At 37.5% G+C, this 22,052-nt stretch overlaps 1 protein-coding gene across 1 annotated transcript in view; it reads left to right on the top strand.

Annotated features, from left to right (window-relative positions):
• The first annotated feature begins 3,288 nt into the window (after positions 1-3,288).
• The window catches only part of itga3b (integrin, alpha 3b), a 70,917-nt gene continuing 52,153 nt past the window's right edge, over positions 3,289-22,052 (top strand). Inside the window, exon 1 of the mRNA XM_051914671.1 lies at positions 3,289-3,526. Coding sequence (XP_051770631.1) covers positions 3,504-3,526 — 23 coding nt within the window. The 5' untranslated portion in view covers positions 3,289-3,503. The remainder of the gene's footprint in view (positions 3,527-22,052) is intronic.

Here is a 22,052-nt window from a genome sequence, read left to right as displayed (position 1 = left end):
ACTGCAACGTAACATCAAGACCTTTTTGAAGCATTTGGCTAACTTGAGAACCTAAAACAGAAAAAAATGGATCTTTCCTGAACCAAAGGTGCTGCAAAGAATCATTCAGGATTTTTTGTTTATAATAGTGTCTGTGTGGAAGGCCAGACGTGCAACGTAAATGCATAAATCATTTTTATTTTCGCTTAAATGTAGGGCTGTCAGTCACTATACTGTTGGAGACATTTTGATGTCATCAGTTCACTTCTTTTCTGATTCAGAGTGGCGGTGAAAGAAGTTGGAGGAGTTTATCTGCCCCACTGATCACCCCTGCGGCTCTCACTTGTGTACCCTCTTTATTATGGCAAGGCGTGGTACCAGAAGTACGTCTTACCCTCTTGCACCCAAATAACCTTTATCAGCCGCTGACCTGTGAATGCAAACGTGGAATAGAGGACGAACTATTTACTGCTGCGCGTTATTTATTTGTCAGTATGCAAATGATGTGCACATGAACGCGCTGTCTTACGGTAAACGTGCTCCTCCATGTGTGAACTTAAGCCGCAAGACATCGGTTTGTCACATACCTGATGTGCACCGTCGTGGCATGTAGTCAAATTCCAAGAAGTCTTTTGAAAGACATGCAAACCGTTCTTGAGATCTGGGACTTTTTGTGCAGTGTCAGTGTCTGGTATTCATTGGTTTTAATAGGCATTAAAATCAAATTTTAAAATAATAATACATTTATTTAAAAATAAAAAACCAAACACATTTAGTCAGGCCTATTTAAGGCAAATCGTCTCTGCATAATAGTTCAAAATAGTAAAAAAAAAAAAATGTTTATTTTAAATTAATATGTATACATTCTCATTTAATACTAAAAGCTACATTTAACTGATGCATATTGTGACATTAATATTGTTTTGTAGTAGTTGTGCAGTTGCTGTTCAGGCATGTGCTGAGCGCTGAGGTTGTTTTTGGTCTGATACTGCCTCCTTGTGGTTGTAGTGCAAAAAAAATATTTAGAAGAACTACATTACTGCTTAAGCAGAGGAGAGTTTCCATTATAGGCCTGTATATTGCAGGAGAGTTTTGATTTTAAAATCAAAATGCACAGTCTGAAGGTGTCCTGGCACCAAGACTTTAGCAGCAGATCATTCAAGTCCTGTAGGATGTGAGGTGGAGCCGCTGTAGATCGAACTTGCTGGTTCAGCACATCCCACAGATGCTCAACTGGATTGAGATCTGGGGAATTTGGAGGTCAGGGCAACACCTTGAATTCTTCATCATGTTCCTCAAATCATTCCTGAACAATGTGTGCAGTGTGGCAGGGTGCATTATCTTGCTGAAAGAGGCCACTTGGAGGTACCTGGTCTGCAACAATGTTTAGGTAGGTGGAACGTGTCAAATTTACGTCCACATGAATGGCCGGATTCCCAGCAGAACATTGGCCAGACCATCACACTCCCTCCACCATACGGTGTACATTTTAGGACATCCTCAAACCTCAGTCATACAACGAAAAGGCGTCATGCCTCAGACTAAAAGGCTTCAGTCATTGGACAAACTGGCATCGCGCCTCAGACTGAAAGGCTTCAGGTCTCTGGAAAAATGACGTCAGGTGTCAGGTCTTGTACAATTAGGCATCAGACGAAACTACCTCAGAATAAAAGGCAACAGACCAAAAGGCATCAGTTTGTTTGTTTTTTTTATTCTGTGTGATTGCATGTTAATTATGTAGAATCTATCTATTGATGATATTCATGTAGGCTATTTATGTAATCCCTTAGCAATGTTCTTTATATTATTGTTATGCAATATATATATATATATATATATATATATATGGGGGGTGAAGGTAAGCTATAGGCTACATGATATTTTATTCTTACAGCTTTAATTAAATATTACACTGGTTAGGTTCTATACAGAAAAGAACATGGCGATTTTCACATTGGTCTGCAGAAAAACAGCAATTATCTGAATTAAAATGTAATCGACTCTCTGACAGTAGGTGGCGCTGGAACAGCAGAAATAAAGCCGTTTCTTTGGTAACCTCTGTACACAAAGCAGCTGTGGTTACAACAATGTCTAATAGCTCAAAAGATTTTTTACTTCCCTTATGAAAATTAACCATGGTTTTACTACAAATAAAACAAAAAACATGGTCATTGTAGTTAACCATGGTAACCACAAATTAACCATGGTTTTGCTACACTATAGTTTATGGTATTTGTAGTAAAACTATTGTTATACAAATAGTATCAATCTGACAAAAAAATCAGTTACCACACTTTTAATATAATAAAACCATGGTTAATTTTCATTAGTGTTCACGATAGTTTGCAATGCAAGTTAGTTGCAATGTGTTATTTAGCTAAATTTTTATACATACAAATAAAGCTAGTGAATAATACAAATTTACAAAATAATTCGATATGTTTTATACAACTTAGTGTAACATTTAACAGTTAGAAAACTGTGTGCATGTGACGTCACATTGAAGTAGGGCAATTCGCTTCCACTTTAAAATAAAAATTTCCTGATAATTTACTCACCCCCATGTCATCCAAGATGTCCATGTCCTTCTTTCTTCAGTCGAAAAGAAATTAAGGTTTTTGATGAAAACATTCCAGGATTATTCTCCTTATAGACCTTATTTACCAGAGAAACAAGCGTGCCGCCATCTTTAGAATATTGTCTTTGAACTTCCGTTTTTGCGGTAGCCCTGTATATTTCTATGGCATCGCTGTTGAAGAATAATTAGCTGGTGAAGTGGATTTACCTGTTGTAGAGTTAATGAAAGTTATCATGAGCATTGTTATGTTTAAAGCAGATGTCTTAACAAATGTCAGTAGACCGGGAAGATTTTAAAATGAGTAATTCTTTCATAAATACATAAGATCGCTGTGGAAATACAAGCCGGAAGTCAAAAGACAAAGAACGCAGCGCTGAAAAGGGGCGGGGCTACATAAGGTCTATAGTGGACTTCAATTGGCACCAAACAGTTGAAGGTCAAAATTACAGTTTCAGTGCAGCTTCAAAGAAATTGAATTCCTATTAGAATTCCAGCAGTGTAGACGCTGCTAAGTGTATTACTGCCCTCCACAGGTCAAAGTTTGAACTAAATTGTCATATACAATATGCCATAGCAATATGCTAGTGCAAGTATATAGTATATATACAATTAGTTCAAACTTTGACCTGTGGAGGGCAGTAATACACTTAGCAGCGTCTACACTGCTGGAATTCTAATAGAGAAGAAGAAGAAGAGAGCTAGTTCAAGACGAGTGTCTATGGTAAAATGTATATAATTTTTTTATTTTTTAGAAAATGACAGATTGTTTCGCTAGATAAGACCCTTATTCCTCGTCTGGTATCATTTAAAGCCCTTTGAAGCTGCACTGAAACTTTAATTTTGACCTTCAACCATTTGGGGCCAACTGAAGTCCACTATAAGGAGAATAATCCTGGAATGTTTTCATCAGAAACCTTAATTTCTTTTCGACCGAGGAAAGAAGGACATGGCATCTTGGATGACATGGGGGTGAGTAAATTATCAGGAAATTTTTATTTGAAACTGGACTAGTCCTTTACGTCCATTTCGTCTGATGCTTTTATGTCTGATGCCTTTTTGTCTGAGGCCGTTTTGTCCGAGTCCATTTCGTCTGATGCCTTTTATTCTGAGGCTGTTTTGTCAGATGCCTAATTGTACAAGACCTGACACCTGACGTCATTTTTCCTGAGACCTGAAGCCTTTCAGTCTGAGGCGCGATGCCGTTTTGTCCAGTGACTGAATCCCTTTAGTCTGAGACATGACACCTTTTCGTTGTATGACTGAGGTCTGAGGATGTCCTAAAATGTACACCGTACCACCAGCTTGTCGTCGTCCCACAGTGCATCCTGGTGCCATCACTTCTCCAGGTAAACAAAGCACACGTACACGGCCGTCTACGTGATGTAAAAGAAAACGGGCCTCATCGGACCAGTCGACTTTCTTCCTCTGCTCCAAGGTCCTGTTCCGACGCTCCGTTCCCATTGTAGGAGCTTTGGATGGTGGATTAAATAATCATAGGCACTCTGATTGGTCTGTGGCTATGCAGACAGTTTTTCAGCATCCCTTCACCACCCCGTCTCCTCACACTCGCCTGGTTATCTTCCTAACCAGAATACAGGGGGAGTACTCTGGGTTTGGGTCAAATACAGAGCTCGGAGCCCTCTCCTCGGACAGCACGCCAAATACACATACCATTTACTTATCTGAAATCCTGCCCATTTCTCCAGCATCCAATACTCTTGTATAATCAGCAGGTGGCGCCAGTAACACAGGTTTTATCTGTAATCTCACCTGCACCTTTTTTCCATGTTACTGTAAGCCTAAATTTTAATGCAGGAACTATAAATTATCCTTTAACAAATAATGGTTAATAACCATTACCTTAATAATAATAAATAATGAATTTTGCTTAGCAATTATGTGTGCATGTTTGCATTTTAAATCAAAACCTTTCTGCAAAGTAATGTTATTTTATTTTGTATTATTATGAGCACATTTATTATATTATACAAACATTTTTTCTTTTCTTATTTGTTCCACTATACATGTGATTTCCCCTCTTAACATTGGTTCATTCTGGCTGGTCAGTGGAAAGACTGTTATCTGACATACACGCCTGGAATGAGACTGGCAGACGATTAAAGATGCATTGTGATGCACTTTCCCTTTCTCAGGAAATCAGCGCTGGGCATTTCACTGATATATCATGAGTTCAAAATGACACAGACTCTTTTGAAATTCTTGATGGAAGCTCTTGTAGACCTTCTTTGTTTGATGTTCGAAGTATTTAACCCTCTCATTTGTGGCCTGGCCAAAGCATTGAAGTCTTTCGGGGAAGCCTGCAATTACAGGATGAGTGTACAGTTCCACTGGTCAGCCAAGTTGAGCTCAGTCTTTTGTTGTGACGATTACAAATGGTTCCGTCTTTCCTCAAAGTGCGTAATTTCCATTAAGCGCTCCCAAATCCACCGGAAAATGTGCACAGCTGCGGCTTAACACTCTGCCTTTGGCAGGTAATGGGTGTTAAATTGTTGATGAAGTAAGCGGTGATGTTCAGATAAAAACATTGTTACAGACAAAATTGCATACTCTCTTGAAGAATAGGTAGCTACTTACTTTTAATAAGTACTTTGCGAGTGCTAAAAAGTACATTCTATATATTATGGCTGCATCCGAAATACTTAGGCAGATGACTAGTTGCCTCGATGCCTTTCTATTTAATAACTTTGCAGGCAGCGTTTGCGCACAAAGCTACCTCACAATTTCTAACAGACTTCTGAGGCAGCGGTTAATAATCTACAGCAAAATAGAGCGAGCTTTGATGACAACTATGCAAATATTTAATTAATATAATAGTAATTTCTCGTTAGAAATGACATCAGAAGTGGAAAACGTTAAAAACCACCAACCGCAACTTCCAGACGCCATCTTTATTTTTTTAGCTCAACTGTCAAAGAATGAAAAGCACAGAAGTGTGGCATATCAAAGGCAGCTATCTATGCTGCCTTCAGAAATCCATCAGATGAAGGTGTCTCAGGAGACCACAAGTTTAGCTACCATTGGATTCAGACGTGCCTTGTTGCCTTGGAATGCATCCTCCAAAGGCAGCACTTTTAAGTTTTCGGAAGCAGCCCTTGAATGTGTGTACTATGAATGTAATCCAGTCGTACTTTAGCCATGTTGTCATTATCATGTGACCTACCAGCGTCAGTTGTGTTGCTTCACTGCCATTCATAAACCCTCTACCTTGGCCTCATGGGATAGTAAAGTGTCCATCCTATTCACACTTCAGAATCTCGTCAGAAGTAGTAGATAATCATATACTGTTTGCCTACTCTTTTATGAGTACTGTGAATTCGGAAAAAACTTCTGTTGTCACCTACTGTTTTTCAACCACTATATAGTAGGGAAATATGCAGTGTCTGACAGAGTTTTAGAAACATAAAACTTTCTCCAAAGTACTGCATGAAATAGATTAGATCACTATGACTAAGTATTAGTTAACTCTAATGTAAATGTTTTATGTATTTGTCTTCATTTATATGCATATGTGTATTAATGTACGTATGTGTGGCCTTTTCAACATTTCGTTTTGAAATATGCATCAAAAATGTGGGTGAACAAGTGCACATGTTCATTCTTCACACACTAACTAATGAAGGTAGGATGAGAGGAGAGGAAGAGGAATTTAATTAAGGTTGGAGAGGCGGGCAACAACAGCCCTCCCACTTGTGATTCTTTTCTTTCTCCTTTTGTGCGTTGCAAAACCAACTCAATTTCTTTGAAAAAAAACATCAGAGAGCACTCAGAGATAATGAAGTTCAAGGTTGTCTACATGCTTTCAAGCACAGACCAAACAGCAGGAGCTCTGCATGTTTTCAAGAGCGCACTCATAAGGCCTTTCAGTTAGCATCAATTATGGTGAAGAAAAATGTGAAATGAAATATGTGAAGTAATAGTTTACCATTAAACTTTTTTAACTAAATTAACCAAATTATAAAAACAACAATGAAAATTATTGAATGTTTAATTTTTGTTTAATTTTTAATGTTTAATAGAAATCAAATAATATAATATTATTATGGAATAACATAGTCTTTGAGAAGCACACTAATGAGGAGAAACATCTGTAAATTCCCAAATAAGAAAATTGGGAATTGGGAAATACATATATTCCCAATTGGGAAATACCTCGGTATTGAAGTCACGTTACGGGTTCGGTACAGCAGGGGGGAGAAAACTAAACATAAAATTGCTTCTTTTTTTCTTCTTTTTTTATTAAACAGTGGTTTATTGAACAAATTGTATCTCTCTCTCTTTAAATAAATTCAATTATAATAATAAAAAAACATATCTCAGCTAATTCTGTAAACTATATACAGGGAGCCCTTTCTTGCAATTACAATAATATTTAAGGTTACAATTAAAAACAGAGCCCAAACTATTAAATTCAGTTGCTATTTACATTATTTTTTAGATATAATAATCAACACTCAAAGAAAAAAAAAAACATCTAAATGGCACATAAGGCAGGTTTTGCATTAACTTCTAAATCTAATTATTAAACTGTTTTTCTACTCCAATTCATTTTTGAAATACAATCATTTACACAGTTACTGTCATAACTTGTTTTCATGACAAATTTATTTAAACATATATTAAATAATTAAGATATTACTAACAGGTAATGTAAATATAATGAATATGTAAGCTAATATAGTGCATATATTCAGTGATATGCTCCTCTCTAGAGTTAATTTCTCTAGTGAACTAACATGCTGTGGACACTGAATGACTTGCCTGAGGTGAATGTAATGCTACGCGAGATATTATTCTTAAGCTGATGTCGTTCCGCGTTTGAAACACTTGTTGAGAGATTACATGTAATTATATCTATGCAAAGATTGTCTGCTCTTCTTCTGCGCTTTTTCCTGTTGTGGCAGTTAGCAAACAGCGTTGCATTACCACGTGTGCCCCCTTCTGGTTCAGAGTGTGGATCGCCTGTGAATGATTGTATTCATTGTCTAACTGTATGCAACGAACCGTGACATCCGTACTGTGACATTTTGTGATGAATACATGTACCATTACACCCCTAATATATATTTATATGTCTCAGCTATGCTTCCAAATCTGAAGTCATTTTTTTGTTTCATTCATACTATTAGGTAGTTTGAGTCTTCAGAGGGTGTTGTAATGCTTGATGTGGGAGGCCATTTTGGGGTTATGAGCTCAGTGCATAGGGTGTTAAAGGAAAAGAAAGGAAAAGCCCCCAGTAATACACTCCCAGAGGACCACAGCTGTCGAAGGAGTCAGTTAGCAAATGACTGCCAGCTGTGGCTGGATGTGGTGAATGAAACTTTTGCGTGATGCAGTAAAAACTGACTTGCTATCAAAAACTCTTTGGTTTTCTTACCCACATGCACATAAATGAATTAACCACTAACCACCTGTTAAGAGTGATCTAATGATTTCTCATGATGTTTCCGCATCTCGTGCCTTCATCTTTACTCCCTTCACAAGTACAGCTGACCTCTGACCTTTAGTCTTACATCCTCTCCTCCAAAGGGATCCCAGTTCACAGCAGGTGCAACTCAAGTCCACACAAATATACTGCTACATGTTCTTCTGCAAAAATACATTCTGCGGAGTATGTTCCATTTTTTTTTAAGATCATAAACAGATTTTAATGACTTTGAGTGTTTAGGACATTGTTCAGACCTTTAGAAGAGACACACGTGAGATTACAAGAGCACTTTAAAGAAGAAGAAAAATCTCTTCATTTGCTCCCCATTGCTTTAAGAAAACAAATGAGGTGTTGAAGAGATATTATGAGATTTTTCTTTTGGAAAAGAGCTGGCTTTAATAACGTCACAGGCAAAATGCTCACTCATTCCACTTGCCTTCACAATTTTATTTAAAGATATTTGATATGCAACTAATCTTAGAGTCTATTTACTAGAAAAAAATATCACATTGCTTCTCTTCAGCGGGAATAGGATCGGCTGTGTTTTCTCTGAAGCTCTTGTAGAGCAGCGTTTTCTCAATGTGTACGTCTGTTCCATTCTCTGGTTTTCCAACTAGAATCTGTAGGAATAGATGGCACAGAAGCAGCTGGTTCCTCTGGGTAACGGGAGCGTGCTTCACAGGAATGTGTTCATTTCGCAGGACTGACTTATTCTGAACTGTTGGACAGAACAGCTGTGGTGGGAGAGCCACAAAGGAAAGAAGGGGGTCCCTCTTTACTTAATGAACTCTGTCAATGCATTCAATCTCTTCTCATTCTTTAGCACCTCTCAAGCCTTCAGCAGCTACCATGGTGGCATTTTGTACAGCAACTGTATATTGAAGATCTCAGTGTTCAAACATTTTATAAACCAATTAACAAAACCAGTGTGCGTGAACCAATAGCAAGTCTACACTTAAAAATAGAGGTCCCAAAAGCGGGTTTTTACAGTCATGCAATAGAAGGACCATTTTTGGTTCCCCAAAGAACCTTTCAGTTGAACATATCTTTAAAGAACCATGTTTGTCTTAGGCCCCATTTACACTAGTGCGTTTTCGCTTTAAAATGCATAACTTTTGCTACGGAGTCGCCTGTTGTTTACACTACTCCGGCGTTTTTGACCCTCAAAAATGGAGACTTTCGAAAACTCAGCAGAGCCCATTTTAGTTTGAAAACGCTGGGGTTGCATTTCAGTGTAACCGGACCAAAACTGAGACTTTTGAAAGTGATAATGTGGCTGCCCGCGTTTGCTCTGCGTGTCCTTGACGACCGTGTAAACAATAACATGGAGTCTGAACTACAATCTTTGCTGGCTTTGTTGTCATTTTTAGCAGCCATTGTGCAGTTAAACTCTGTAATTTTTTTAATACTGTAGCTACCTACATGCGCAAGAGGCAACTGTTTACACTTGTACGCACATGCCCAGTGTGCGTGAACGGTCATGTGACATGCGTTTTTGGTCGTGTAATGTAGACTGCTGTGGAAACGCAAGTTGTAGACGAGGATCGTTTTCATTTTAAAATGCCATTTTAAAACAAAAACGGGGCTTTAGTGTGAAGAACATTTTAATGATCTAAAGAACTATTTTAGAACCTTTTTGTACAAGAAAGATTTCATGGACATTAAAGGATCCATTAATTCCAATAATGAACCTTTATTTTTAAGAGTGTATAAAAAATAATAGATATGAAAAATGTGAGATATCTGTTTTGATATATGAAGGCAGTTAGAAAATTATGAAAAAAATTAATTTTGAGGTTTAGGTTTAAAACATGAAGGAAATAAAGAATAATGAAAAATAAAATAAATAAAATTAAAATAAATAAATAAATGCCTTAAAAATTGTTGAAATGAGAATGATTTTAAGCATTGAGATGGACATTTAGTTTCTAAAAAGCAATACAAAAATCAAAATAAATATTTTATTATGTTTAATTTTAATGTTTACATAATAGTGATAATAATAATAATAATAATAATAATTGTTGTTGTTGTTGTTATTTCACAATGTTGTGCAGCAATTTTAGTCAATCTATATCACAGTCCGTCTTAAAAACAGACACACAAAAAGCACAATTGGCTGCAGATGAGGAAGTAATACAATCTAAAGAAGTGTCTGTTTCCTGTAAAGATAATGAAATGTGTTATTTGCAGAGTGTAAGTAACGTCTGGCCTCCCAGACTGCCCTGTTGTGTTTGCGGTTGTGCCAGGCTTTGGCCTGTATTCTGCTGTGCTAATGAATGGGCATGTAATGATCTGAAAGAGAGATTCAATTGAGTGTGAAACATGCAGGTTTCTTTTTCAGGAGTTCTCAAAGAGAACAAAGACCTGCTCAAACACTCAACTCTTTCGGTCTTTCTTTGTTAAACGCACTTCAGAATCCTCAGGATTTCTCAGACCTTCAATCTACTTTTGCTAAAAACTTTACCTCAAGCATTACAGAAATGAATATGGAATAGTCACTTCAAAACAAGGCCAAATATCTGCTTTTATGTTCCATGGATGTTGAACTTTCTTTAAACTCCCACCCATGACATTTCCTACTTAAAACAAACCAGTAAAAATATGAGTTGAGATTTACAGCAGCTTTCCCATGCGCAAATGATAAATAATGCACTGGTGCTATTGTGTTAATATGAAGGAAGTTTCCGTATTGATTTTTTTTTTTTTTTTTTTTTACAAGTGTTTTACCTGTATTATGAATTACTCATTGAGTAGTGTTTTAAGGTTAAAGGAAATATCTGTAAACTTAAAGGATAATATCCTGACAGACAATTACTAGTATCATTTCCATTTATTTACGGATTTGTTTTTTGTTTTTTACAGTGTACATTTAACAAAAATGTGAAATCAAATTAAAAGACAAGATATCAGCTCAAACAATCTGTGTAGAAGTAACTGGAGTCTCTGCTTCAAGAAAGTGTTCTTTGCAAAGAAACCAACACCTAAGTTTTGCACTTCGTCAGTTTTTTTTTTTTTTTTTAAATGAAGGTCAGACAAAATCTCAGTTGCCTTTGTTATCATAAACAACAGAGCGTGCACAACACGATGACCTAGTTCAGGTTTTATATTACTATGCCCTAGTCTGTAAAACATTGCCCATCAAATGAACTTATCAAATGAAATAATATATTTCATTATATTAAATAATGTAAGCAATGATAACTAATTTGAAATCTTTTGTACATAACTAAAATAAATAGGATGACTTAAACCACGCACTCATTCATTCTATATGAAATGATAATGAATATAATTCATTATGAATTTATTAAAAACTTCAGTCCCTCTTCATATTAAAGGGTTAGTTCACCCAAAAATAAAAATTCTGTGATTAATTACTCACCCTCATGTCGTTCCACACCTGTAAGACCTTCACTCATCTTCGGAACACAAATTAAGATATTTTTGATAAAATCCAATGGCTCAGTGAGGCCTCTATTGACAGCAAGATAATTAACACTTTAAATGCCCAGAAAGCTACTAAAGACATATTTAAAACAGTTCATGTGACTACATTGGTTCAACCTTAATGTTATGAAGCGACGAGAATACTTTTTGTGTGCCAAAAAAACAAAATAACAACATTATTCAATAATATCTAGTGATGGGAGATTTCAAAACACTGCTTATTGAAGCTTCGAAGCTTTACAAATCTTTTGTTTCGAATCAGTGGTTCAGAGCGTGTATCAAACTGCCAAAGTCACGCCCCCCCAGTGGTGAACCATTGAAATTTCTAAACACTTCACGTAACGAAGCCTTGTTACTGAAATCACATGACTTTGGCAGTTTGATACACGCTCCGAACCACTGATTCCAAACAAAAGATTCGTAAATATATTTCATGGTGTCATGGTCATCTCTTGGTCTTTGAGGCTTTAGCAGATTTCATCATTATATTATATCAAATTTTGCTTGAGATCATGTCCTTCACGGTGCCTACACTTCCATCCTTCTCAAACCAAAGACCCAAACAGCATTGATCACAGAGAGGGGGTCGTAAATGTACAGAAAGTGGGCTGAAACAGTGTGATGTGATTTCCTCACACAGTTCTCACAACCTGTATCACATAACAGGCCCCTATTGTCCATATCTGATATGTTAAACACATGTATAGCACACACCCAGAGTTGGGAGCCACTGGGAAAAAGCTAGAGCCTCAGCTGTTAAACCAATATATATACGCAATATATATACACGGCACGCATAATTTTTGAATTTTTCTTTAAGACTCACAGTTGGTCAAAGAGGAATACAAAAGCATTTCTCTTTGATTGTCTTAAATCTGATAAAGACGGTTTGAACCAAACCACAAACTATTTTCCAAACAGAGTATTATCTTCCCCGTGCAGAACACTGTGAAAGCTTCAAAGCTCTGAAAACACATTTTTTGCGGTCTGTACTTTGCCATTGCTTTACTTCCTTTTTGTTCTCAAATAAATGCATGAACTAAGCCGGAAGATGTGGATTAGACATGTCAGGACAAGAGCTGTACAACCAACATAACCATGAGTGCTCATAATAAATGATGGTTGCACACTTATTAATAGTGAGGTGTCAGATTCTCAGTTCCTGTAAAGTTGCTTTAGATTTGATCATTGACTCAATCAATGGCATCATTTTGGTGCGAGACTGACTGACTTGCCGACCAATGGCAGACGGGATAAATATTTAGGAAACCAGTCATTATTTTTGCAGTTCTGTTTGGTGATTGGTGGTGCAGATATAGGGCGTCCTTGACCTTAAAGGACTGAGCTCTTTGTTTGTCCCACAATGACTGTTACATTGTCAGTGTGGAGCTGTCTTTCGCATACAAGTACTGCTTTCATGGGCGATTCTCAAAATATGGTGACAAACCTGTCTTTTGAATTTGAGTCATGAAAAAATCTTCAAATAGTCAAGAAAGTAATGTAAAAGACATCAAATATTTGAGTCAAGTGCCTGGAAAAACCTTTGTCTCCTTCATCTGGTATACCACCTTTGTGGCATTTACTGTTTGTCTACATGCATATGCAAAAGCTTTTTGCAGAAGATAAAATTTATTGTCCTTCATTTTTAGCCTTTAACAGTGACCATTCCTCAGCAACAATATAACCTGAATTCCAGAAATGTTGGGATGTTTTTTAAATTTGAATAAAATGAAAACTAAAACACTTTCAAATTACATGAGACAATATTTTATTCACAATAGAACATAGCGAATATGAATATTCATAATATAACATAACGAACAGGTCTCAAAAAAGTTGGCACGGGGGCAGCAAATGGCTGAAAAAGCAAGACATTTTGAAAAGATTCAGCCGAGAGAACATCTAGCAACTAATTAAGTTAATTGATATCAGGTCTGTAACATGATTAGTTATAAAAGGGATGTCTTAGAGAGGCAGAGTCTCTCAGAAGTAAAGATGGGCAGAGCTGTGAAAGAGTGCGTAAAAAGATTGTGGAATACTTTAAAAACAATGTTCCTCTACGTCAAATTGCAAAGGCTTTGCAAATCTCATCATCTACAGTGCATAACATCATCAAAAGATTCAGAGAAACTGGAAAAATCTCTGTGCGTAAGGGGCAAGGCCAAACCTTTATTGGATGCCCGTGGTCTTCGGGCCCTCAGACGACACTGCATCACTCATCGGCATGATTGTGTCAATGACATTACTAAATGGGCCCAGGAATACTTCCAGAAACCACTGTCGGTAAACACAATCCGCCGTGCCATCTGCAGATGCCAACTAAAGCTCTATCATGCAAAAAGGAAGCCATATGTGAACATGGTCCAGAAGTGCCGTCGTGTCCTGTGGGCCAAGGCTCATTTAAAATGAACTGTTTCAAAGTGGAAAAGTGTTCTATGGTCAGACGAGTCCAAATTTGACATTCTTGTTCAAAATCACGGACGCTGTGTCCTCCGGGCTAAAGAGGAGGGAGACCTTCCAGTGTGTTATCAGCGTTCAGTTCAAAAGCCAGCATCTCTGACAGGTATGGGGGTGCATAAATGCATACGGTATGGGCAGCTTGCATGTTTTGGAAGGCACTATGAATGCTGAAAGGTATATAAAGGTTTTAGAGCAACATATGCTCCCCTCCAGACGAAGTCTGTTTCAGGAAAGGCTTTATGTATTTCAGCAGGACAATGCAAAACCACATACTGCAGCTATTACAACAGCATGGCTTCATCGTAGAAGAGTCCGGGTGCTGAATTGGCTTGCCTGCAGTCCAGATCTTTCACCTATAGAGAAATATACGTCAAAGACGACCACAAACTCTTCAGCAGCTGGAAACCTATATCAGGCAAGAATGGGACCAAATTTCAACACCAAAACTCCAGAAACTCATAACCTCGATTCCCAGACATCTTCACACTGTTTTGAAAAGAAGAGGAGATGCTACACCATGGTAAACATGCCCCCGTCCCAACTATTTTGAGACCTGTAGCAGGCATCAAATTTGAAATGAGCTCATTTTGTGCATAAAATTTCTCAGTTTAAACATATGTTATCTATGTTCTATTGTGAATAAAATATTGGCTCATGTGATTTGAAAGTCTTTTAGTTTTCATTTTATTCAAATTTCAAAAACGTCCCAACATTTCCAGAATTCGGGTTGTATTAATACAACTCATTTAGGGCATAAAAACTCATAAACAAGCTAGATTAGATTGTCATGCTTTGTGCTTTTTTTAATCCAGAAGTTGCCATAATGTAAAGTTTCTCTGATACAGCAAAGTGAAGCAGTAAAGGTCACACTGGAGCTGGAAAACTTGGCAGGGCTTTAAAAGAACTCAGTGTCGTCCTCCCCTGACACACATTTGGAGAGTGCTGTGCACATAGCAACCAGGGTCTCCATGACAACAGCAGGCCTTGTCATCTAGGTGCGGACAGGAGTGAAGCCACTAACCGAAATTCTGAAAGCGTTACTCACTGCAGACTTGCTCAGTGTATCTGCACGATAATGGATTAAATGAACTTCATTGGTTTGCTTCTGAAAGATCTGAGGTCAAGTAGATCAAGATATGTTTTATCAGTAGGATTATTTGCTCTTCCACCAATCCAGACAATGTTTGCTTTATTATTGTTGAGGAAACCGCAGTCTGTCTTTCTTTTACTAGACATTACTATATGGAGTGCTACAGTTGGGTTCCAGAAGTAAAAACTCCATTCATTTTCTCCATAAGGAAACTGATTTGAAACAATAATTTATAAACCTTTAAAGACAATCCTACTTTGAGCTACGAGGTTATTAACCCTTAAATGTATGAGTGTTTAGCCAATCATTATTACATATTCGGGTTTTTAGAAAACCCAGATTGAACACGGATGAATCTCTACCTGTCGCAATAATACAAAACTCTCCTAATATTAGAGTAATAATTACAGAAGAATAAAATAAAGCATATTTTGTTACCTTTATGAGCTTGGAAGGGTTCAGTTGAGCAGATGTGTTATACCATCATCACTGTCATTGTCAGAACTCATTTCCCAGTACATTCAGCATCTGGCTCATATTTGCGATCTCAAACATATTCTCAAAACTATCATTTTCAACATCTTCAAAATCAATATTTTGATTGCTGAAAGCTTCTTCACCAGATCCACCATCAAGGGACAGTGACACTAATATTTGATTGCGTTCAGTACCTGCTCTGCAGTAAATCGCTGAGCCAAATTCAAGTTTTGCTGATGATACTTCCTATTCTTTTGTTTTCTGCCTGCAGTAACTATGAGTGAAATGTCACTTCATCATTGTTTATCAGACATTGCCACCTTGTGGAATAAAGGTGAATTGCACTTATTCAGTCTTATTCTTTATACAGAAAAAATATATACTTACACTGTTACACACTTTGGGTCATTAGCGACCCTATAAATTTTTTACGAAAAAATGGATGAGGAAACACACATTCTTTTATAATTTTATTAGTTTTTTCATGTTATATTTTTATAATAAATTGATTAAGGAATACTAAGAAGGCTGATGTCTAACTTTAAAAAATGAATGAGGAGGGTAGTGAATGATGTCCCAGGTCACTAAAGCATTTAAGGGTTAATTGAGTATTTGCTTCTGTTGAAGCCATCAGCCCACATTATTTCAACTTATTTCAACTTGTTTTAATATAATTGTGTCTAACAAAAATTCCTGGTAAAAAACTACATTACCCATGATGCTGTACACCAATCAGAGAGTCAAAAAAAGCAACACGCCAGAGACGGTCCGTGGATCTACCATTAGAGAAAGTGTAACAGATAATTTGGATCATGTGTTCCTTGATAACCAATCACATTACACCCTTAATGTCATTGAATTTCATGCAGAGTTGTGCGACAGTCAATCACTGTTTGCGGATACCATAGAAATCAATGAGAAGTGCTGTAAACTGAATCCTACCGGTCACGCAATTGTTTTAGTAACCCATACTCGGAATTTGTCCTCTGCATTTAATCCATCCAAGTTAGTGCACACACATTAGGGTGAGTAGTGAACACACACCTGGAACAGTGGGCAGCCATTTTGCTTGCTCAAAGGCATCTTATTCATTTCCTGCCGGTATTGAGAATCGAACCCGAACCTTCGAGTTACCAGTCTGGCTCTCTAACCATTAGGCCACGACTGCGCCAACTGTCTGTGACTTCTCTTATAAAACAGCATTTTTAGATTAATCCAAAACTAATGTTTAAGAGCAAACATGTTGAAGGTTAGCAGATGGGCTGTCGATTCATTAAATGATAAGCTGAAAAGCGGTCTGAAAATGAAAAGTGGTTCATTCAGCATAGCGAAGCCTCTCCTCCATTGACAGCCATTAAAAAAACAACCTCTTGTCTCCTTCCCTACCGCAGCATTAGCAGGTATTGCACTTTTTTCGGCTAAGGTTGCAGACTTGCCTCCAATTTGGCTTTGAACATGCTACAAAAGCTCTGCCCACTCCCATGAAGCACTGCAAACGAGCTCCCTATGCTCTCAAAATACTGAAATGTTTGTATATTTTACAATAAACTAAAAATATTTATACATATAATCAACATTTTTAAATGAGTAGTTTTATATTTTTTCATGGTTTTTAATTAAATTATGCTGTTCGCAATGCTTCATGGGATTGCCTTTAAGTACACAGTCTTGTACCTTTGTCTTTTTGTCCGGTTTTCAAAAACTGGTGTTATGATTCACTTCGTAGCTGATTGGCTTGGTTCATGGCTTATAACTTTTAAAATCACTATGGAAAAATGAATTAAAAAAATACTTCTGGCACCAGGGCTGCTGAAAAAGTGGGCGGGCACTGTTGAACTCTATTGTTAGCTCGCATATTTACTGTGGCGATGAATAATTGCTCCGAATTGACTACCTTTGTCAGCATTCATACTCTTTTGTTTGGACAGTGTTTGCCCACTGTGTTTACACCAACTGACAGTCTAAAACGGATTAACAACTGATAACCCTTAAAGACCTGAAGAAATAGACATAGGCCATGGGGTTCAAGGGTCAACAGGACTATGCCGTTTAAGAACTACGTAACAAGCCTTAAAGTGATCAGAGATCAGATTTCTCCCTCTCAGGTTCATTTATCTTAAGTGGCTAAACTGATCCCACAGAGAAATGGCCCTAAGGTAGTGTCTATTCAGCCTAGTAGAGGTTTGGGCTAGAGAATTCCTCTAATCATGTATCTACTATTTAAAGGAACAGTTCACCCAAAAATGAAGTTTCTGGTTTTATTTAATCACCCTCATGGTGTTCCAATATTTTTTTATTTTATTTCATGTTGGGTTATGAAATCTGTGAAAACCAATGGCTTAAAGCAGTGGTCAGATATTTCCAGGATTTCTTTTGCTGCCTGTTTTCAGACTTTTTTTTTTTTTTTTTTTTTTTCACAGAAACATGGAGTATTGATATATTAAATTGACCATTACTGTGATATCAGAAGTTTCAAGAACTGTATGTTGTTCTGTAAAAACAATTTATTGAGGGGGGAAAAGGGACATACGATTTTATCTTGATTTGTGATTTTTAGAAATTTAATTTAGATTAAAGTTAGATTATTTCAATATATTAATAATAATCAACATACTCTCATTGCAATTCATACCTATTTTATGATTTGGTGGGATGGACATTCATGCTTATTTTTTTTAAATACCGTACGTTTTCGTAAGAATCCCATTGTAAAAATTCATATGAAATCCTTGTAAAATTGTTACATTTTCTCATGAGATCAAGATGTCATTATTTATTCATTTAAATACTTTTTAGTCATCCTGTGGCCCCCTTGGAAGTTTGTTGAGGCCCCCTACTGGGCCCTGGCCCTGTGATTTAGAATAGCAGTAAAAACTTTAAATCTTATTAAAACACCACGAGTGTCAGAAAAAAAAGCCATGTGGCGTTTTCCAAGTTCTTAGACCAGTTTAACCGACAAAAAAAGCTGATATTTATACAAATGTCCAGTAAAATTGTGATGGTATATAGCCATTCCACAATCCAGCACTTCACACTCCAGTCCAGGAGATGGCAAAAGTGTTTTCCTCATACAATTCTATCATATAATTTCAGAAAGAAAGAAGTCTTTACAAATATTCGGCATGAAATTTCGGTTTCAGTCATTCATTCAATTTTCACATGCGATTTGTCAGTTCTGACCAATGCGTAAATAATGGTAGATGGACCGAATGAAAATGCAGTTTGATTCTCTGACAGTAGGTGGCGCTTACAAAAAAGCCAACATACCCTGGTTATACCAGCAATAATATGTTCATAAGCTCCACCAAGTTGTACTGTTATGCAAAAGCAGCAGCTCTGGACATATGACTAAATGGACAAATCTTATTAGTTGTCCAGTGTTTTTCTTAGTGTGATGGAAAAGAGATTAGAAAAAAAAAAGCATGCTTATGTTTGCATCAGTCTGAACAGATATATTAACAGCTGTTCAAACTAAAATGTTTACTGAATTGAATTTTTACACTGAACATTTGCCTTGGTGTGAACAGGCCTTTATATTGCGGTATTGTCACTTTTTAACCTGGTGTTGTATGAAAGTACATGAAAATAAAAATAAAAAACTACTTTTGTGTTCCTTTTGCAGGTATATAATAACAGTATTTTTATTTTAAAGGGAAATTTGATTTTTTTTTTTTTTAATATGTTGGCAAACGGCACTAGCCATTCTGAAAAGAACAAGTTTATGAGTTAAAAAGAGACATTAAAATGTGAAATATGGGAGCTTTAGGCTTTATTACTCATTACATCCAAGTATGTACTGTGGTTAGACTCTGTGGTAAACCCTAGGGTACTAGGGGGCTTTGTTTCCTGAGAGCAGTCAGACCGGTGTTGGTTTACTTATAGGGTCTAGGCCTGGGAAACAAATTCAACTGACATGTCTATTGTTACAGCACTGCTAATACAACACATAAAGGCAGGAGACACACCTATAGATATTTACAATAAACCTATTAACATATTGCTACTAATATTCCACTTCTTATCGCTACCTTTTCGTGGAAAAAAATAAACCTAAAGCCCGGAACACACTAAGCCGACAGTCGGCCGTCGGGCAGTTTTTTGTTCGTCGGCCAACTAAGTTTTTTCAGTGTGTTTTCTCAGCACCTTCGGCTGAAGTTTGTACTCGTCTGCTTTTTTTCGGTCGATTCGACATGTTGAATTGGCGTCGGAGCTCGTCGGTCAGTCGGGCCATCTGATCATTCTGATTGGCTGTTCAGCTACTGCCACCTGCTGGTACGGAAAGGCATTTCTTCTTACGCAGGCGCAGAACAGACGTTCTACTTGGCCGTCGGGTGTCAAGTGTCAGTTTGGTGTGTCAAGGCAACTGTAGACCCAGACGCTGCCGACATGAGCCAACCCCGCAGTCTGCTTTCGTCGCCACTAGTTCGTCGGCGTCGGCTTGGTGTGTTCCGGGCTTAATTATGATGAGGCTGATTTGGAAAAACAAACAAGGTGTCTTTAAAAGGTTTTTATTCTTGCAAGAAGGTCAAATCAAACATACAGAGATGCTCTGCAGTGTGAGAGACAAAAGAGGAAGTCACAGTCTTATAGGCCACCCAGTCCTCCACAGTGGGTGGGTGAGGACTTCTTGTTAATCAAACAAAACAACTCTTTACATGGTATTTAGTTAAACTGCAGGTGTTGCTTACGAACAGAGCTGCATATAGATTACACAAGGTTGAGCCTCAAAAACACGTTTCTCACCTGTCTCTCACCTGTCTGGTTTCGGTTCCTGTATATTGAACAAAACATCCTGCACAATGACAATTTTAGAACTTTACACTATACTTAAAATTTTCCATCTCAACCTACAATGAATTCACAAGTCATTTGTGTCGCAGAATCTCATTAGCTGTGTAATATTCACACTCATGGATCCAGCACAGCATTCCCTTCATGCATATGTAAAAATGTTCTTGTCATGGACAACAGTAATATCTGTGTCCACAGAGAGAACAACCCCTACTAGATTTACAGAGCTCACAGTGGAGCAGGTAACATCATCTGTCAGGCTGAATAGACTGAGATATATATGTGTGGTTGCCTCAGGTGTGGTGCAGAGCTGGAGGGAGTGTATTGAGACCATTTTTACAAGCCTGTATGCTTTACTGACAAAGACACTGGAAATGCAAAGCCAGGGGATCATGGGGGGAAATGGAGGCAATCAGTCACTAAAACTAGATTTAATGTGAGTGGTGCTTGCCATGAAAAAATTGCTGCCATAAGGTGGTTGCCAGGGCATTGCTAGGGTGTTCTGGGTGGTTTCTAAGGTGTTGCTAGGTGGTGACAAGTCCCAAGTCTCTAGGATATTCCTGTCACTAGATATATACAAATAGATGCAAACATTTTGGTATTTTGGAGATCAACTCAATTACGTCATTCGCAGTGCTTTTCATGGGAGTGGGTGGAGCTAAAGAGCAATTTTGGAGTGTGTTGCTTTTTTTTGACTGTCTGATTGGTTTAACACAATCTCATGCCAATTCGTAACTATTTTATGTTTTGGCGAATTAATGGCTAATTTGTATGATTTTGTCCAATTTCATTCATATTTTTTTGTACGATCTGCTTATGCCCCAGTAATGTTCATGTTTAGGGGCGGCCCTTCATACTTACTTTTTTGTACGTTTTTTACAATTCACAATGTATGAATTCATACAAAATCACCACCTTGTAAACTAGTAACATTTTCCTGTGAGATTAAGAATTTTTTTTTGCTTATTTTATCATCTGCCAGTCAAAAATCATAAGCATTATTGCTCTGAAAAGTAGAACACCTCTCCTTAACAAGTTATGCAAATTCAGATGTTATGTCTTTATGTCTGTAGAATAAATGTATGCACAAAAATAGTGGGACCTATTATGACCCTTTTCACAAGATGTAATATAAGTCTCTGGTGTCCCCAGAATGTGTCTGTGAAGTTTCAGCTCAAAATACCCCACAGATCATTTATTATAGCTTGTCAAATTTGCCCCTATTTGAGTGTGAGCCAAAACACGTAGTTTTTGTGTGTGTCTCTTTAAATGCAAATGAGCTGCTGCTCCCGGCCCGCTTTCCAGAAGAGGGCGGAGCTTTAACAGCTCACGCTTCGGTTGCTCAACAACAACAAAGCTGGAGAATCTCACGCAGCCAAAATGACTCATCGACTAGCATGTGCCGTCATGTTAATCTTTTGTGCAAATCCAGCGTTGAATTGACCCTCGTTTTAAAGCAGTCCAGGTGTAAAATGACGGCTTGGCAACAACACTCTACTACAACAACTCTTCCTCTTCTCTAAAGCAGCTCAACATGGCCTCGCCCCCTTGTTCCCGGGGGTTTATGTAAATTCTGGGGTTTGTGATGTCACAAACCCAGGAAGAAGCTCGTTGTAGTCCCTACCAGCCTTAAAAAGTGATTTCTGTAAAATAAAATATCTCCCTTTGCATTGAACTTTGAGCGTCGTAACTTTGCAGATGTTGTTTATGCTCAAACAGCAACATTACACACTGACTAAAGTTAAAAAAGTGAAATCATCATCAGTCACCCCTTTTAACAA

Source organism: Ctenopharyngodon idella, chromosome 12, assembly GCF_019924925.1.
Source record: "Ctenopharyngodon idella isolate HZGC_01 chromosome 12, HZGC01, whole genome shotgun sequence".
NCBI lineage: Eukaryota > Metazoa > Chordata > Actinopteri > Cypriniformes > Xenocyprididae > Ctenopharyngodon > Ctenopharyngodon idella.
The sequence above is the reverse complement of the archived record's forward strand: the minus strand, read 5'-3'. Positions and strand labels throughout refer to the sequence as shown.